General features: G+C 35.1%; 2 protein-coding genes across 5 annotated transcripts in view; both read left to right on the top strand.

Moving 5' to 3' along the window:
- The window catches only part of tty (tweety), an 87,258-nt gene extending 73,105 nt beyond the window's left edge, over positions 1–14,153 (top strand). For 3 of the 4 annotated variants that reach the window (XM_088272332.1, XM_088272333.1, XM_088272334.1), the window contains exons 4-11: positions 1,190–1,318; positions 3,824–3,967; positions 4,597–4,809; positions 6,695–6,961; positions 7,934–8,078; positions 8,893–9,136; positions 10,266–10,469; positions 13,919–14,153. In XM_088272332.1, the coding sequence (XP_088128458.1) occupies positions 1,190–1,318; positions 3,824–3,967; positions 4,597–4,809; positions 6,695–6,961; positions 7,934–8,078; positions 8,893–9,136; positions 10,266–10,469; positions 13,919–14,153 (1,581 nt within the window). The remainder of the gene's footprint in view (positions 1–1,189; positions 1,319–3,823; positions 3,968–4,596; positions 4,810–6,694; positions 6,962–7,933; positions 8,079–8,892; positions 9,137–10,265; positions 10,470–13,918) is intronic. The other variant, XM_088272335.1, reaches the window with a different exon arrangement.
- A 133-nt stretch (positions 14,154–14,286) lies between these two features.
- Positions 14,287–17,385, top strand: LOC148302004 (uncharacterized). The gene has a single exon (XM_088272337.1). It carries the CDS (start codon positions 14,349–14,351, stop codon positions 14,898–14,900), a length of 552 nt encoding a protein of 183 aa, XP_088128463.1. The 5' UTR covers positions 14,287–14,348; the 3' UTR covers positions 14,901–17,385.
- Positions 17,386–18,053: the final 668 nt, after the last annotated feature.

Raw genomic sequence — 18,053 nt, 5'->3', positions numbered from 1 at the left:
CGGACTCGTACACATTAGCAGTGTGCAACTTACACAATCTTAACACATTTCGGACGGGTATTTTTTACACCTGCGGACCGCTGGCGATTGGATTTGATAATTGTGCATATATAGTTAAGACCTTAACAAAGAGATTGGTACATAATATTCATATTAAAACATTAAATAATTCCTTCTTTTCTGACTTTGTAATGAGTCCAGCGCAGAAGGTAAAAATACCCTTCCGGTTCTTAAGCATCAATCGACTGAACGGATAGGAATACCTTTCCCGTCTGAAGTGTGTTAAGTATGTAATGACGAGTGCAGTGGCAATGAACAGTAGCAATGGTTAATCATAGCTAACATTCAACTTTTTCGACCTATTATTTGCCCTCCATTGTATTTTCCATACAATAGTATTGTCCTTCAACCTTAACTCCTTCACTTACGTCATTTGTATCCCATAAAGTATATTCCAATACTACGTATATAACACTCTGGTCTGATCATCTTGAATCCATATAGTTATTGATCAATATAACTAAAACCTTTTCTGTGAATAGATCCATTCTTCTTTAAGAAGTATTTTTATTATTTTTAGTTTTCTATTTTTCAGATTTTAAGGATTAAGTAGCATAAATTGGACTGGTACTTTTTCGAATATAAACGAGCTTAAAAATCTTATGATTCCCATACTAAACTTGATATATTTTTTTAGAATTTGTGGATTTTCTCCTTTTTGCATAACATCACTGTGTGTCACTTTAGACTGGCCCCTAAACCATAAGAGTGATTACTTTGCTTTCATGTTATTTCCAATAAAGAAAATTATTTTTAATGTAAGCTTTACTTGGTACATAACACCACTGTATGTAAAATCTATTATTTCATTATGTATCATTTTCAAGCACCGTATGATGCGGAATGCATCGAAACATGTGTCACATTATGTTTTAAGAAATAGTGGTATTTACCAAGTAAAACCTAAATAAAAAATGGATAGATTTTACTACAAAGTGACTGCCGAATCAATTAATGAAAAGATAATGATGTATTATCTGATCTAGAGCTCTATGCACCATTGGATACATTTAAAAGACTAAGAAAAAGAATAAATAATTTAAGGTTTTTTTAAACATGTAAATAAGTGTTCTGAATAATTGTTTTGTTTTTTAGATCTTTATTAATATAAATCTGTTTTACTTTGCAGAGTTTGGGTATCTTAGGATCCGTGCCCGCGGCCTGGCTCATTCTAACCCTTCTGGTGTTGCTCATCTACCTGCTCACACGGTGTTGCGATAGAAAACCCCGGCCTGCCAAAAGCATCTCGGCTTTGAAGGTACTGCACATCTTGCGCCCAAATATTGCCCAAACATTTCAGGGACTGTCACTATTAACACCGACCCTTGTAAATCTACAGGAACGACAAACAATGATATTTCAAATGAGTAATCAACGATTAGTAAATCAAATCACATCGTAGGTATCAATAATATTAATTAGTTGTCAAACACGCATTACTTTCATAACTTTTGGTTTAGATTTAAGTTTTCTACCGACATTTTTTGGTGTAGCATTTTGTGTATAGTAAATAAAGCATTTGGAAATACACTCAGGGGAGTTATATAATTTCACTTGATGCCTGCCTAACTGTATTATCAGCAAGTGTAAAACTATGTCAATATTGTAAATAAATTATGATTTAATATTATATGTAAAAAAAAGATAAATAAATGTTATTATACAAAAAAAATCCTTACAAAAAAAGTGTTATGTACAGGTTTATGCTACTTCATATAAATAAAAGCTGTATTTCATCATGTATTTTATTAACCTTTTGTACTCATTAGAGTATCATTAGGTTGCTGTATTACCAGATTGCCTGGCTACAAAAAAAATCTCAATATTTTTAATAAAGTGGGTTTTTAAATTTTCAATATTATTTAACCGAGGGATTCATGTGTGAAAGAATTACTCCTGTTTAAAGTTGTGTATACCGCTAAAGGTAGGTTAGATCTGCGGATAACGATAAAAAACTTTTATTAATTAATTATTCTATTCCATTTTTTCCTGTTCCATACCTGTTTTTTCTGTTCATTTAGTTTTATATATGTATACACACATTTAAAAAAATATATGCACATTCATACATATATTTAATGATTATTGATAAAGTCCTTGCAACATGGAACAGCTGTCACATAAATAAATAAAAATCAGTAGTGATAGATCAATAATTTTATCGTGTATTATGTAATATTTATATCATGTCTGCCACTTTTAACTTCATAATTTATGTATTCATATCCATTGAGTACATTTAAATGTAATATACTTGTATGTAAATTTAAACAGTATTCACATAAGTGGATTAATCATGTAGTCACTTGTATAATTGACCCTATCGACCTATTTGTCGCAGACTGTAACGAAATCACCGTCACTGACAAGTGATTGACTGTGTCCGTAAATACGCAAATGAATTGTTATTCTTGAATGTCAACCGTAACAATCAAGTTCAAGTTCAAATACAATATATAATACAGCGGGTTACATAATTGTCAGACAAAATCAAGGTTAAATGCATTGGGTATTTCTAGCTTCATTTATCGAATTGCCTGACTGCCCAAAATATCTTGATTATATTCTATTGTCAATTCATTCCAATTGTCAATCTAATTTCTTATCTTGTATATTATTGTTTTATCAATGTTGCATCTTGTGATAGAACGACGTTGGCCATTTTTCATTCACACATATTTTTTTATTGCTTAAAATATAAATGAGCATGCAGATTTAAAATAAAAGATTATTGATGAAGGTTGGAAACCATCTGATAATTTTTAACTTTTCTATATGCCGTTTTAAACGGCAACTTAGTGCTACAGTGAAGTTTTTAAGCTAGAATATGTCTTCTTGCTATACCGTGTTTACCTTTGACTTTGCCTTGTATAATATAAAATGTATTACTTTGTATTTTCCTCGTAAAATGTCCAAAGTACTCTTAAGTAACTTTCATTTCTTTATATTGTCTATAATTTCTCTCTCTGAGTTTTGATATAAATAAAAAAGTAACTTTTACATTGGTTCACTATTTATTTAATTTTTCAGATAGGTTTTTTTAAATACTTGATACACACTCGTTTAACAGTGAATGATATAGATTTAGTGAATATGTACTCATTTAACAGTGAATGAAATAGACTTAGTGAACATGTCGCTCACTCCTTTCAACATCGTCATATATCAAAAATCATCAAATTTCCACTTGTGCATGTTTTTGGAATGCCCATAAAATGTACTATATCCCAGCAAAAGCGGCATATTTTTAACTTAATATTTACCCGCTACAAGGCAGAAAGTGTAGTTTTTGCATTTTGCAGAAAAGGTATTGGTTAATATTTTTTTTAAATAAACTTAATATTTTTCAAATGGAGAAAAAACATTCAGGTTTCAACTAAAAAGATCTTTTGCACAGTAAAAAGTTCAGTAAGTGGTTTGATATTTATTTTAATTACATTTCATAATATTTTCAAACTTTAAAAATGATCTGAAAAATCAAGTTTTTTGATATATGACATTGTTGAAAGGAGTGAGTGTACTCTTATAAAATCTTAATAAGTGTACTTTACTGACATAATAAACATGTCAGTTATGACAGGTAGGAGAGTGAGGACATCTCTAGCATATTCAATGTGAGGCGACCTTAATGCGCCGGGTTATAAAGCTAATGAGCTATTTTGGAGACATACGATTTTGATTCTGTTTGTATTTTTACACAATGTCTGTCATTTTTTATTTAAATGATATTTTTCTAATACATGATATTTTGTGCATTAAACAGGTAACACTTTGCATAGTGGCAGTATTATGTTGTGGTGCTATCGGAGTTGGACTGTATGGAAATGATGACTTGCACAATGCCATCATACAGGTCCTGGATGCAGCAAAATCCATCAATAATATTGTTGGCTCCATCAGAAATCAGGTTGGTATTTCAAAACAAAAGATCTTTTGGCATTTACCTTGTTGTATGTATATTATGTTCTTAAATTAAATTAAATTAATCAATTGTAAAATGAATTTTAAAATAGATGAGATGGCTTATTTTGGAAATGTATCAACCATGTCCTACCAATTTTTTTAAAATGATTTTTTACCCTGAGGTAGAAATTTGTGTTACCTGTATTTGAAAACTACGAGAAAGAAAACAGACAAAGAAAATGAACAGTCACCGTGGCGTAGTTGGGTAGACGCTCAACTGCAAAACTGGCGTTGTGGGTTCAATTCCCGCCAATCGCAAAATGACTTCAAGAAAGATTTATTTCCAATTGGTCTGGGTGTTTATGATATATTTTTCACATTTACCTTCCTTATCCCTACTGTCCTTCCTGCAAACAAGCCTCTCAAAGCAAAAATGAAATGTGATTTAGATATAAATTGTTTATGACACTATTTTAACAGTTGACACTGATGCCGATACTGTCAAATTGGAAAACAGCATATTCACACACTAAAATATCAACAACTAGAAAAAAAAAAACTTTTTAAACTTACCTTGAAATGCTTCCCCTGTTTTACTTTTAAAAACGAATAAAAAACGCAATTAATTTTTAGACAAACTCCATCGAACTGGCCCTGATGAAGAAGGTGAAGCCTAAGCTGACGGAATTGGCGGACATCTTTGATTCTCCGGTGTCCAACCAGACGGCTCTGGGTATCCTCCTCAACACCCTGTCCACCGTGAGGAATAACACCACCATGGCCGTGTCCGCGGCGGCCGACATCAAGCGCCCCCTCGCCGGCATCAACATGGACCGCTCTCTCGAGGTAATGCACATAATGCACATATTACATTTGAGTGTTTTTTTTTATTAATTTTTTTTTTACAAAATACATATTTAAAAAATACAAAATAGTTGGTAAATATACAATACTTTTCAAATATAACGTTTCTACCTCCCTAATAAAGTAGATACTTGTGTTTAGAGAGGGAGTTCGTTTTACAATAAATTTTTTTTACAAAGTAATTAAATTAAAATAAAAATAAAAATAAACAAAGTAAATTTAAAAAAATATATATTCTTTGGTATGGAGTCTAGGTAGGGGTAAGTCTTATATGTTTTTTATTTTAGTTTTAAAAGTTTGATAATTTTTTATAGATTTTAAGTTTTCCAAAAATTTATTAAAAAAAAATTACCTTTGTACGTATAATGGTTTAACGCTGCTGTTGTTCTACATGTGTGCAATATTAAATTATTATAAAATCTAGGGTTACGTGAAATTTGCACTTCAGCTGTTTTTTCTTTAAAAGTTTGTAAGATAGAGGCTTTATTAAAAATGTCTTTAATTGTTGGTACATTAAGTTCTTTGAATACTAGTTTTGATGGGTAAGTTAAATAGAAAATGAAATTTTCACAGACATTTTGTGGTATAATCAATCCATTTTTAATGTAAGTTTTAATAATAATAAAAACCCTTATCCGCACCCCAATGGTGCATAGGGCACTGTGTCATATAAACGCAGTGTTATCTTGATCGTTTACACATGAAGGAAAGGTGATCAGCCCTCCGCTTCAGGTACCAGTCCAGGGTAATATTGAATAAATATTACAGTGAAAAAAATCACTCATATTTATTTTACCCCCCCTGGGAATCGAACCCGGGACCTCCAGAACGGTAGCCGAGCGTGCTGACCATTACACTACGGAGGCGGACAAGTTTTACTGTAAGTTTTACTTAGTAAATACCACTTTTTCGTCAAGTCTATTGTGACTGCATTGTGTGTGATCCATTCCGCATCATTTTCAAACACCGTATGTGAAGCTAAGTCTAAATTTTAGAGTTGTGTCCTTGGGACGTTGAGAGGGTGTTAGAGGGGTAAGGTAAGTAATAAAGGTTAATTAATAAGAAAAGCCATAAACTGCAACATTTTGAAACAAAAGAAATTCAAACAAATATAAATAATAATAAACCCATAATCAACAATATGACAATGACTAAAGCCTCCCCCCAATTGTTTATGTTCCCACTGATAAAAAAATATATAAAAAATGAAAAACAGCTTTCCTCTTCAAACTTCAACGTCACAAAGGACACAACTCTAAAATTTAGGCTTTACATACAGTTTTTGAAAATGATGTGGAATGCATCAAAACACGTGTCACAATAGATTTTAAAATTTAGTGGTATTTACTAGGTAAAACTTAAATTAAAAAAGTAGTCACCTGTGTAGTGTAACCATATTTGTCTACCTTGAGACAGATTTGTGGAGATGTACTTGGATATTTCAAAATATTATTAAACAACCGGGAAGAAGATGATAGGGCATATCGTAGTCGTACAGGAGAAAGTGACCAACTAACAAAAGTAAACTGTCCAGGAGGGCAATTTAAGTCTCTTTTGCTTGGCAAGAAAATAAACATCAATGCAGTTAGTCATTTTTAACAAGTCAATATATTATACTTCTAAGTTTAAAATCACTTTGGGATTTTTTCAGGGCAATACATATTAAGCTAGTAAGATATAAAATAGTTAATAATCACGTTTTTGTAAAAAATGCACTTGATCACTTTCTCCTGTATGACGATATCTTAGTACGAGCATCCTTATAGCAACATTTTGTTGTCACAATTAAAAAAAAAAATTCTAACAAACGAATTGAAAATGATATTTTTAGTATTGAATGTCAATCTTTTGTTCTTGTTTTATTTAGCGCTGGCGCCGAGGGGAGTGGTGGCGCTGGGTGGGCGCCATGGCGGCCTGGTCCGCGCTGGTGGTGGCGTGCGCCGTGCTGCTGGTGGGCGTGGCGCGGCACTCGCGGCGCGCGCTCATCGCCTTCAGCGTGTGCGCGCTGGCCGCGCTCGTAGCCTGCTGGCTGGCGGCTGGCGCTGCGCTGGCGGCTGCCGTGGCGCTGGCCGACATCTGCCACGACCCGGCCGCCGCCGTCACCATGATGGCGCCGCCCGACCTCCCCCCGGAGGTGAGACACTTCCCAGTCTTCGACTCTCCTCCACTGGCCCCTCTGGAATCCATTCCGCAGTTAGTCATAGGATCGAACGGGAGATTTCCCTCTCTTCCTACTAACATAAGTCAGAGCATGATTATTCATCAAAATTTACTTCAGCTAAAACCGACCAGTTTTTAATTTATTTTTTTATTATAGTTACTTGGCAGTCACCCAGTAAGAGGATGTTTCTGCCAGTGTCGAGTCTTATTTTTATTTATAAACAAAACAATAATAAAAAAATAATGATTACAATAAATAAAAAAAATCATAGTTTAAATGCATTTCACTTTATCATATGGCAGCAATTCTAGAATTTGGTTCAGAAAGAAGGGTGGATACTTGGATGGAAAGCTGAATTCCTGCCTATGTTAAGCTATTTAGAAAGTTCTCCTTCTCTGTTGTGAGCGGAAAGAATGTATAGTTTGCATCCCCTATGTCGGTTACTAGACTAAAGTATTTTGATTCCTTTACCTATATTGTTGTTGAATTTATATCTAGAAATGTGTTTTGGCATTAGATAATTATAATAAACGATACCTTTACTTGTTAAAATTAATTGCGTCTTTTCACAAATCGGGAATAAGATTTGAAATTAATTGAATATTTAAAGTGCAATTACAACATTTTGAGTGTGTCCAAATACTTGTTCACAAAATCTGGATTATCTCCAATTAAAGGAGTTACCTTCATATTAAGAATTTGAGTAGTGTGGTTGTCAATGGGTAAAATTGGTTAATGTTAATCTTTACACACGTGTAACATTGGTTAATGTTACACGTGTGTAAAGTGATCACTTAAACCAGCCTATAATGGTCGTCAGCCCCGTAAATGCCCAGACTTATCCTTATTCATCTTTGATGAGTTGTCAAAAAATAATTTAAAGTGTAATTTATTACTTTATGATTTGTCAGTGTGCCCATTCATAAATGATATCTTTCATCATAGATCATTCGCTACTACCTGAGCTGCGAAGTGACCCATGGAAACCCTTTCACCCAACGCCTGCGAGAGTCCCAGCGCTCCGTGTCCAACGTCCGCCAGGGCCTCACGCAACTAGGACGCATCGCTTCTTCCATCTTCAACAACCCAGGTTAGTTAGTACATTTAAAAATATTAAAATTATCATTGAGTACAGATAGATATGTATTGTATACATGTAAATAAAAACGTGCAAATTGTGAAAAATATGTTAAAAAAGTATCACAGTAGCAAAATACACATCTTTTAATTTATCTACTTTTCAAAAATTTGAGAAAGATCATGAGAGGCTTAAATGTATTGTTCTTAATATATATGAGACATAGTGTCACACAATAATATTTATGCTTATACTAAAAAAAAACTTTTAGCACAGAATAAATAAACAAAATTTTCAGAGATTTCACAATTATGTGTTAAAAAATACTCAATTTGAAAAGAAGTAATTTCTGAAAAATACAAAAAATTTGCACAAACAGGTGGACTGCCATGGCAATTTTCAGAATTGTAGTCTAAAAAGCCAATTCTTTAAAACTTCTTGATTTTTAATGAAAAAATTTTAGTTATATTTTCTGTTCATTTATTGATAAATTTTCTGTTCACGTAAGCCAGCATTGATTTTTTGTTCTCTTCCCAGAAGCCGTCTATCCACATTATCACTGATATACTAGGATTTTTTTCATAGCTGCGCGAATATGGCAAGTAAACACAGTACGAGATATCTCGTAGTTGGCAGTCAACGTGTTAATAAAAATTGCAGTCACCATATAAATTATATCGTTGTGGTTAAAAGTAAAACTGATTTGAATGTGATCATTCATCAAGTTGAATAGACTTTAGAATCGGACGGTGTTTATAATTTTAAAACTCATTTGGGGATCTTTCGGTTATGCGTATGATTTGTCATATGTGTTGAATTGGCACAGGTCTGCAACCGGCCCTCAGCTCCCTGTCGGCGGAGACCAATGCGGCGGAGCGCGTGCTGAACAGCCTGACGGCACTGGTGGGCTGCCAGGCGGTGCGCGCGCACTACACAGCGGGCGCGCGGGCCCTGTGCGACGCGGGCCTGCTGGGCCTGGCCCTGCTGCTGCTGGCCGCCGTGCTGGCCGGCCTGCTCTTCACCATCCTGGTCTGGGTCGACAGCCACACCTGGATCTACATACAGAAGAAGTGAGCGCTGCCTGATTTGCCCGTTCTCTGACCTTTGGTTTATATGCAGGGAGAAAACACTCTCCTTATCATCCATTGTTCACTTTATGTAATACCATGTTGATAAACACTTATTCGTGAAAAGTGAACAATGGATGATTAAAGAGAGTGTTTTTTTACCATACCACAAATTTATCAATGCTTTTCAGATACAAAATATATATGCAGGGATGCCTATGTACCATAGACACTATCTTCTTTCCTCAGAAAAGCATCTAAGCCGAATGTCAACTTAGTAGAGCTAATTTAAGTCTGTCTGTCGGTTGGTATGATGCAACTTGTACAGCAATGACATCTGTGGAAATTTGTACGTAATTTTTTCATAAAAATTTTAAATTTTGTCAATAAAACCTACAGATGGTGAGTTTTATTTTTTTTTACATGATTTCTATCTACATAGATTTTGTGGAAAAAAAATATTTTCATGTAAATTTTGAACCCACTCCCCAGAGAAAGTCAGACATCAATTATTGTACCCCCTGGAAAGTTTGACACACTTTGGACGGGAAAGGTATTTCTACCCGTTTGGTCGATTGATGCTTAAGGATGGGAAGGGTATTTTCACCTTCTGCGCCGGCCTTATTTCAAAGTCATTAAAGAAGGAATTATTTAATGTTTTTATATGAATATTATACTTATCTTTGCCACTGTATGTACACAATAATCAAATCCTGTCACCAGCAATCCGCAGGTGTAAAAAACACCCGTCCGAAATGTGTTAACAATACAGGATACTACATGTATGTCATTGATTGTTAATTATGTGTAATATACGGAATGTATGTTTGTCTCCATTGATTGTTAATTATGTGTAACGGTGGGGTCTGACCGAAACATTTCGTCGTAACGTCACTCACGGCGAGCATCAAACTTCGGACGGAGCACTCGGAACGCTGTACTCTGACTATACGAATGCTCGCATTGTTACATGTTACGTTACGACGAAATGACTTGCGTCAGTCCCCACCTTAATATACGGAATGTATGTTTGTCTCCATTGATTGTTAATTATGTGTGATATACGGAATGTATGTTTGTCTCCATTGATTGTGAATTATGTGTAATATACGGAATGTATGTTTGTCTCCAGACGAGACTACGGCGGCGACGAGCACGCGCCCTTCCTGCCGGCCTCCAGCTCGGGCAGCGGCGCGCTGGCGCCCGCCTCGGGGGCGCGCACGCTCCCCCGGAGCCAAGGGTCGTACAGCCCCCCGCCCCCCACCCACCACCACCCCTCGGCCCCCCCCTCCTACGGCTCCGCCCTCGCCATGGCCGCCCTCACACCCCCGCACAGGCATGACCAGCGCCCAGCTTTTTCTTTATTAGTTTATCTTAATTCTGTATATCGACTCTTTCCTGCGGAACGTTGTTCGTTTTGATTTGATGAAAAGTTGAGGCCTAGATCTCAAGCTTGTCTCAAGCGCTCAAATCAGAATGCGCTCAGGGCTGAACGTGTTCACGCTCATTTAAAAAAAAATGTATATTGGATTTTATATGATTTTTTACAATTAATATTGAAAAAATATTTTTGTATATTTTTTTAACTCTTATTATTGTAACCCTTATCCGCACCCAATGGTGCATAGGGCACTGCATCGAATTGACGCAGTGTTATCTTGATCATTACTTACATGAAGGTAAGGTGATCACTCTGGCGCTTCAGGAACCAGTCCAGGGTAATATTAAATAAATATTACAGTGTAAAAATCACTAATATTAATTTTTACCCCCCCCCTGGGAATCGAACCCGGGACCTCCAGCACGGTAGCTAAGCACGCTGACCATTACACCACGGAGGCGGACCTTTCAATAACTTTTTTCTTTTTATAACCATACATTTTTTTTTCAAAGAAAAAACTTGTTTTTTCAATACAAAAACAGTGTTTTAAGAATAAAATTTAATTATGTCAAATGTTACAGGTAACATTTAACCCAGGGGTTTAGAGAAAATAAAGTTGCCATTTAACGACTACTTGGGCCTTAAATTGTGAATGAAATCACTTTTTCTACCACTTGAGTATTATATTTATTTTTAATGACTAGTTTTGAAAGCTACAGTTGCTTTCATCGACAGGTGAATAGTTATACTGTCGATGAAACTATAGCTTTCAAAACTAGTTTTTTTTAAATATATATCATACTCAAGTGGTATAAAAACAACTGTTTTCATTTACAATTTAATCATGTCTTACCACAAAGTGAATGACGAAACAATAATTAAAATGATGAAAACTTGTCAATTTGATGAAAATCACTTACCTGATCTTTAGGACTAATCTGTCATGGGATCCGGCTTGCCGGCACAAAATTAACCTTTTTATTTTAAATATTTATCCTTACAATTTTCTACTAGGAAAGAGTTGATATATTTGATCATTTCTATTTTTAATTTATTTTTCTGCCCTTATGTGCATATTATGTGTAGTTTTTGTATTGACTGTAAATTACAGGAGAGCAATGTGCCAGTCAATTCAGGTTAATATTACTTTCCATTATAGAAAAAAAACACTATCATGATATAAAAATAAACACTTGTACCTTCAAAATTAAGGTAATTAATAAATTTATGATAATTAATTGACTAAATATATAGTTATATATCTAGTGCAAAAGGTCAAATATAATTTGTAATGTAAAATAATAATTTGTATACAAATTTGACTTTCCCTCCTCTGTGAGTTTGGCTACCGTGCTGGAGGCCCCGGGTTGAAATCCCAGGGGGGTCAAAATTAATATTTTCACAATTTCACTGCAATATTTATTTAACAATACCATGGTACCTGAAGTTCAGGATTGATCTTGCATTCATGAAATTGACAATTGAAATGACATTGCATCAATACGATGCATTGACCTATGCACCGTTGGGTGTGGATGAGGGATAGAAAAAGAATAATAAATTTAAAATAGAAACGATGTTATTATATTATGGACTTAGATATTTGAGGGATATATGTACTATTTATTTAAATTCATAAATCGATCTTCATAATATTGTGTATCCTTCACATTTTTAAATACATAATGAGGCATTTGGTGTGATGATGTAACTATTTAATAAACGTTAGTTGTTTTCTGGTAACAAAAGAAGTTGAACGACAAAATAGATAAAGCGTTACAAACACATTGCGCTATAGTATTTCTAAATTTATTGTATTTATGTGTTTAATGAAAGTATACAGAATATATACTTTGCGGATTTCTCAAACTGTTCCTATTATACGGCACCTGTACTTGAAATCTCTTTTGATTTCTTCCGACTTACAATATTTGACATTCATGCATACATATAAAGTTACACCTTTACATAAATGCCTATTGTAGTTTTATAAATAAAAAAATAGGACTGTTAATTTAATTCTAATTTTGTTTTAGCATTTTTATAAATTTTATAAAGCTGGTAATAAAAAACTTTTGTTAATTTAGCAGTTAGACTCAGTTGCTCATTTTGGTAAATAATAAGTTCACTCAATCATTGTCTTACAAACAATAACTTTTTTTTTTTAAAGTTTACTGTCATATTTATGACAATGTAACTAACATATTATTTAATGTAGAAGGCATAGTTTGTTCCCAAGAATTTCTAATTTTTAATTATTATGATCATTTTCCCGACTATGATTTATATGTTAACAAAACATAAAGTTGTTTTATTTATTGATTCGACATTAACTTTATGGAATGACATGATTATTTTATTAAAATTAAACACTTGAATATACCACAAAAAATCTTGTTCCTTAACCCCCCTCCCTTCCCTATATTTATTAACCTATATATACACCTAAATATATTTTTTGTTCAAATTATATAGTTTTAATTTGTACCAGAAGATGAAAACATCTGTCGTTTTCGAAACTAGTCGTATTTATAAATAAAACTCATTAAAGTGGTATATTCAAGTGTTTAATTTTAATAAAATAAACATAAAGTTCATTCATTTGCATAATGTTATGTACAATTTGTTAAGTCAACAAAAAATATGATGTAGAAATATGTTTTGAATTTAAGTGTACTATTTTGTGGTACAATAACTCCCCAAAGTTTAAATCTCTCTTGTAGACCCCATATTGCAATTTTTAAAACATTTTATACTTGTTTTGGTCGCATAATTTGCTCTGTCACCCCACTCTGGTACAAGTAAGTGAGCTGTTGTTACTCAATAGAACTGGATGTTTCTTTATCTGTACTCTCCTGTTTCTCTGTTGTATTTATGTTCCTGATTTGAGCATGTAGTCAAACAGAGTAATTGATTGTGACAATGTTTCGCTGTTAGCTCCTGTCGTTGTGATTAGAGAATTACTGAAAAGTTATATTTAAATTTGGCTGTGCAAAATGTTTTATTTCAATTTGATTTCTTAGTTTCTTCCGCTATTTAGAGTAGCATGGTTGGTTTATACTTTACTAACTGGCTGGCAGATCTAAATCATTGTTACCTTATGTATTTTCTTATAGATGTACTTATTTTATTTGCAAATATAGTTTAATAAGTAGGCATCGCCGAGCTTCCTCCAAATCCAAACCTGATCTTATTATTATACCTTCACTTATCTCAAAATATGTTTAATCACGTTTTCATTGTAAACTTTATTTAAATCGAAATAATTTGATAAATGAATAAAAATTTTGAACAGTCAATTTTATTTAAAAAAAAATTTAATACAAAAAAAAATAATAATAAACACAAGACTGTAAAGTTTGTAACGAAAGTATTTGCAACGTGTTTTGAAAATGTGTTTACAGAAATGACGGTGGCATCGGTCAGTATGGGTCAGGACGCGGCGGCGGTGTCGGCGGCGGGGGCGGCGGGGGAGGGGGCGGAGGCGGAGGGGGCGGGCGTGGCGGTCATCTGCCCTCGGGGGCCTGCCACACGCTGGGCCGCCTGCCCTCGCACAACTCCGCACCCGGACCCAACAATGGCAAGTACGCGACTCTGAGCAAGCAGTGCAAGACCCTGGAGAGCTCCGACTTCTACTGAGGGCGCGCGGGCGGCGCCGGGCCCCCGCCGCTGGCGCTGGACCCGCGCAGCCTGGCGCCCCCCGACCCTCGCGACATCACTCCGCTCACCAACCAGATCAACCGCTTCGACCCCAAGTACGCCTCCTTCGGCCCTAAGCACCTCAAGATCACCGCGGGCCCGCTCCGCGCGCAAGCGCTACCCGACATCGGCGAGATGCCCCCGCGCGTGGAGCCCGCGCCGCCACCGCTCGCCTCCTTCCAGCGCCCGCCGCCGCCCGACAAGTACGCCACCATCCGCACGGGCGGCAAGTACGACAAAAGCCACAAGTACGCCCAGCAGCTGGAGGCGGCCGCCACGCTGGAGCGGCGCCGGCGCGCGCCCTCCTCCAAGCCGCCCAACGGCGCCTCCATCGTGCATCAGCCGCTGCCCGAGCCGCCGCAGCCGCTCAGCGCCGCGCACTTCGCGCAGTACCGCGCGCCCGCGCCGCCCGCACCGCCCTGCTGCCCGCAGGGGGGCCCGCGCCGCGCCGCCCGCACGCCCGAGCGCTTCTTCTCCACCAGCAGCCAGCCCGCACAGCCGCCGCCGCACGCGCGCGGCGCGCGACCAGCGCACACAGCGCACGCGGCGCACACACTGGACCGCCGCCACCACCAGCAGGCGGGCGGCGGGCGCAGCGGCGCGCAGACCCTGGACCGCCGCGCGCGCCCCGCCCGCGACCAGCCCCAGGAGCCCAACAAGGACCTGTACGCGGTCACCGAGTTGTAATGATAACTTCCGAGTGAAGCTCACGTCGATGGTAGCCATTGCGTGGTTTCACTTATATCCAAGAAGGGTCCCGATAAGAGCAATACATTCTTCATCAAGTACGAGTGTAATCTGGGAAAAAGTGAAAAGAAAGATAAGGCTTAGGAGAGTACACGCGAGAAGAAAGAAGCGGATTAATTAGTTGGCGCCGCAGATGGTGTCGTCCCAGGATTATATCGCAGACTGTGCTCAGTGTTTGAGACAATAATAACAATCGGAATACTGTCGTGTCCAAAAATTATTGGTTATTACCAAATTGAAGTATTTTGCGTGAAAATCTAAATTATAAAAACAGTTCGGTGACTACATATTACAAAATACTAAAAACCCGGGGCGGAGTGATACCGAGTAAATAATTAAGATCTTTTGTCAAATGCGAATGTCATTAGACATTATTTGAAAGACTAAATGAATGTTTATAATAACTAGAATAGTAATATAGATTTACACCGATCATCCGAGTAACACTAACGGGATCAAATACCACTCTAAAACTTACTGCATTTACTTTTATATCATCGCCATCACATTTTGAATCAACAATCCTCTAAGGCCAACCTCGATGCGGAGGTTTACCTAATTAAGATGTGAAAATTCAACCTGAATCTTGTAAATTTCGCTCAATAAATTTGAAACATATTGTTAAGTAAAGTATGTTTGTAATTTGTTTTAATGAATTTTTAAAAATAAGTAACAACGAAATTGTGAAACGTTTTGAGCTCACAATTATTAAGATATTTAAGGTTATTTATATATAAATAAATATATACTCGTAAGTTGTATGACAAGTATTTTTCGGAAATAAATAAGAGTTTGAATGGTTTATATTGAATGAAAGTTTGAATGAAACATTTGTAAATCGAGAGAGATAAAAAAAACTACAGTGTTCATATTATGTCACATTATTTTAAGAGTAGATAGCGTTAGTATAAGATTAAATGTTGGTGTTCCAGTGAACACTGGTGGGACTTGTATATTATACTATACATCAGTGATGGACAACCTTCTTTTGCAATGGACCAAAGCCCAAAAATCTATGTGGACTGTAATGCCAAGAACTGTTAGGCATATAACTATGTATGTAACTTAAAAGATACCTACATACACTGGTGGTTCAGAATTGCTTTTCAGTTTTTGTAATTTTCAACCATAAGAGATGGATTTATAAATTTAAAAATTCATTAGGTGGGAAAATCCGGGTTTATGGAAATTGATCATCTTTATTACTATATTTATTTAAAATTGAATGAGTGAATAGGCTCTTCGGGCTGCATTGAAACGCCACAAAACCGGAGGTTGCTCATCACTGCTGTAAGTATTGTGCTATGGGACTATATAGAGCAGTTTGCGGCACAACATTGCTCACTCTAGATGGAATGACTCGTACCTCTGTTACATCTCACCTAATACGAAGCACAATTTTATATATTAATATTAAGTTGGCATTTTGTTCCGAGGTATTGTCGGATTTGTTAATTCCGACACAGTTATACAAGCCTTCTAACTTTGTTGTACTTACCCCCTATAAAACTATAGCGTAACAGAATCCTAAAGTAGTTACCAACAAAAGAATTTTTAAGAAGTTTCCGACTTTTGTAGATATTTCTATCGAGCCTATTTATATAAATTATACTAGTAATAAATTGTAGATTCTCGTAAACTGTTTTACCCCAAACAGTGAGATATATTAAAATTTTATAGGCAAATGCTCAAAATAAATTTCAAAATATGTAACTATAAGTAGAATAGTTATAACAAATTCATTAAAGTACTGTACGAAGCGTGGAGAATCTTGAAACGGAATTAAGAGAGCTGAAGTACTAATAATAGCGCCATCTTGTAATATTAAGGATTAGTAGCGGTCCCTTTCCGAACGAGGAACATCAAATTATTCCCAGTTGATCTTTTTTATATATTTTTTGTGTATATGTTTCCTGTATAAACAATTATATTAATGAATTGGTGTTAGATTGTACAAACTAGTCAATCATTTACCCGTAAAACCCGGGACGGACAACTTTTAAGAGTAATGGATTCTTTAATAAGTAATGTACTTGTAAATTTCATATATATAAGGGGTTATGAATGTAATTATGTACTGTCAAATTAGGCCTACAAGCAACCACTGAGCGAGAATGCAACTTATTCTGTCCCGTAGGGAACATTTCTACATAGAATTTGTCCATTCGCGCCGCGCCTCATTTGTAAAGTAAGTAAGTAATACAAAGTTGAATCATTTCTATACGGTGCATACTTGATATAGATACTTAACGATTTTATGTATAAAGTTTACATACTATTTACATTGACTTATATAAGGGATAACCAATGCCCATATCCCAAAAAAATATTAAGAATTCATTCTTACAAAAAAAACATACATATTACGGCCAATATTACAAAACTCGGACGTTTAAATGTCGTCAAATTGTATCATATATGTATTACAGACATATATATATATATATATATATATATATATATATATATACATATATATATATATATATATATATATATATATATATATATATATATATATATATATATATATATATATATATATATATATATATATATATATATATATATATATATATATATATATATATATATATATATATATATATATATATATATATATATATATATATATATATATATATATATATATATATATATATATATATATATATATATAAACACAATCGTAAATTATATTATTTATTATTTTTGTGCAATTTGTGTAAAATGAATGCACTGTTTTTTTTTCTATACAATGTTTGTAATGAATTGATATAATGTAATATTCAGTATCTGTCGTTGTAAGAATAGTTACTATGTATAGTATTTGTATTGAGATTTACAATTTCCGAGCACGCAAGTTGAAAAGTATTGGCCGCCGACTTATTAACAACTGAAGTGTATTATTAAATACTAAGTAATAATAAAAGTTGTTTTAAAGAATATTATTTGTACCTTTAAGACGGATCCAGTTGGCTCAATTGTAGCGTTTTATAATTCCATTGTGATCGGGTGTATGTTAGTTTTTGTAATTTCAAGTACGCATTTTCCCAATGTGTTTGACTAACTGTTGTTCAGCCAATATTATGC

The sequence above is a fragment of the Brachycentrus maculatus genome, unplaced genomic scaffold (assembly GCF_059751285.1).
Source record: "Brachycentrus maculatus isolate JH-2025_06_01 unplaced genomic scaffold, ASM5975128v1 h1tg000494l, whole genome shotgun sequence".
NCBI classification, from domain to species: Eukaryota; Metazoa; Arthropoda; class Insecta; order Trichoptera; family Brachycentridae; genus Brachycentrus; species Brachycentrus maculatus.
The sequence above is the reverse complement of the archived record's forward strand: the minus strand, read 5'-3'. Positions and strand labels throughout refer to the sequence as shown.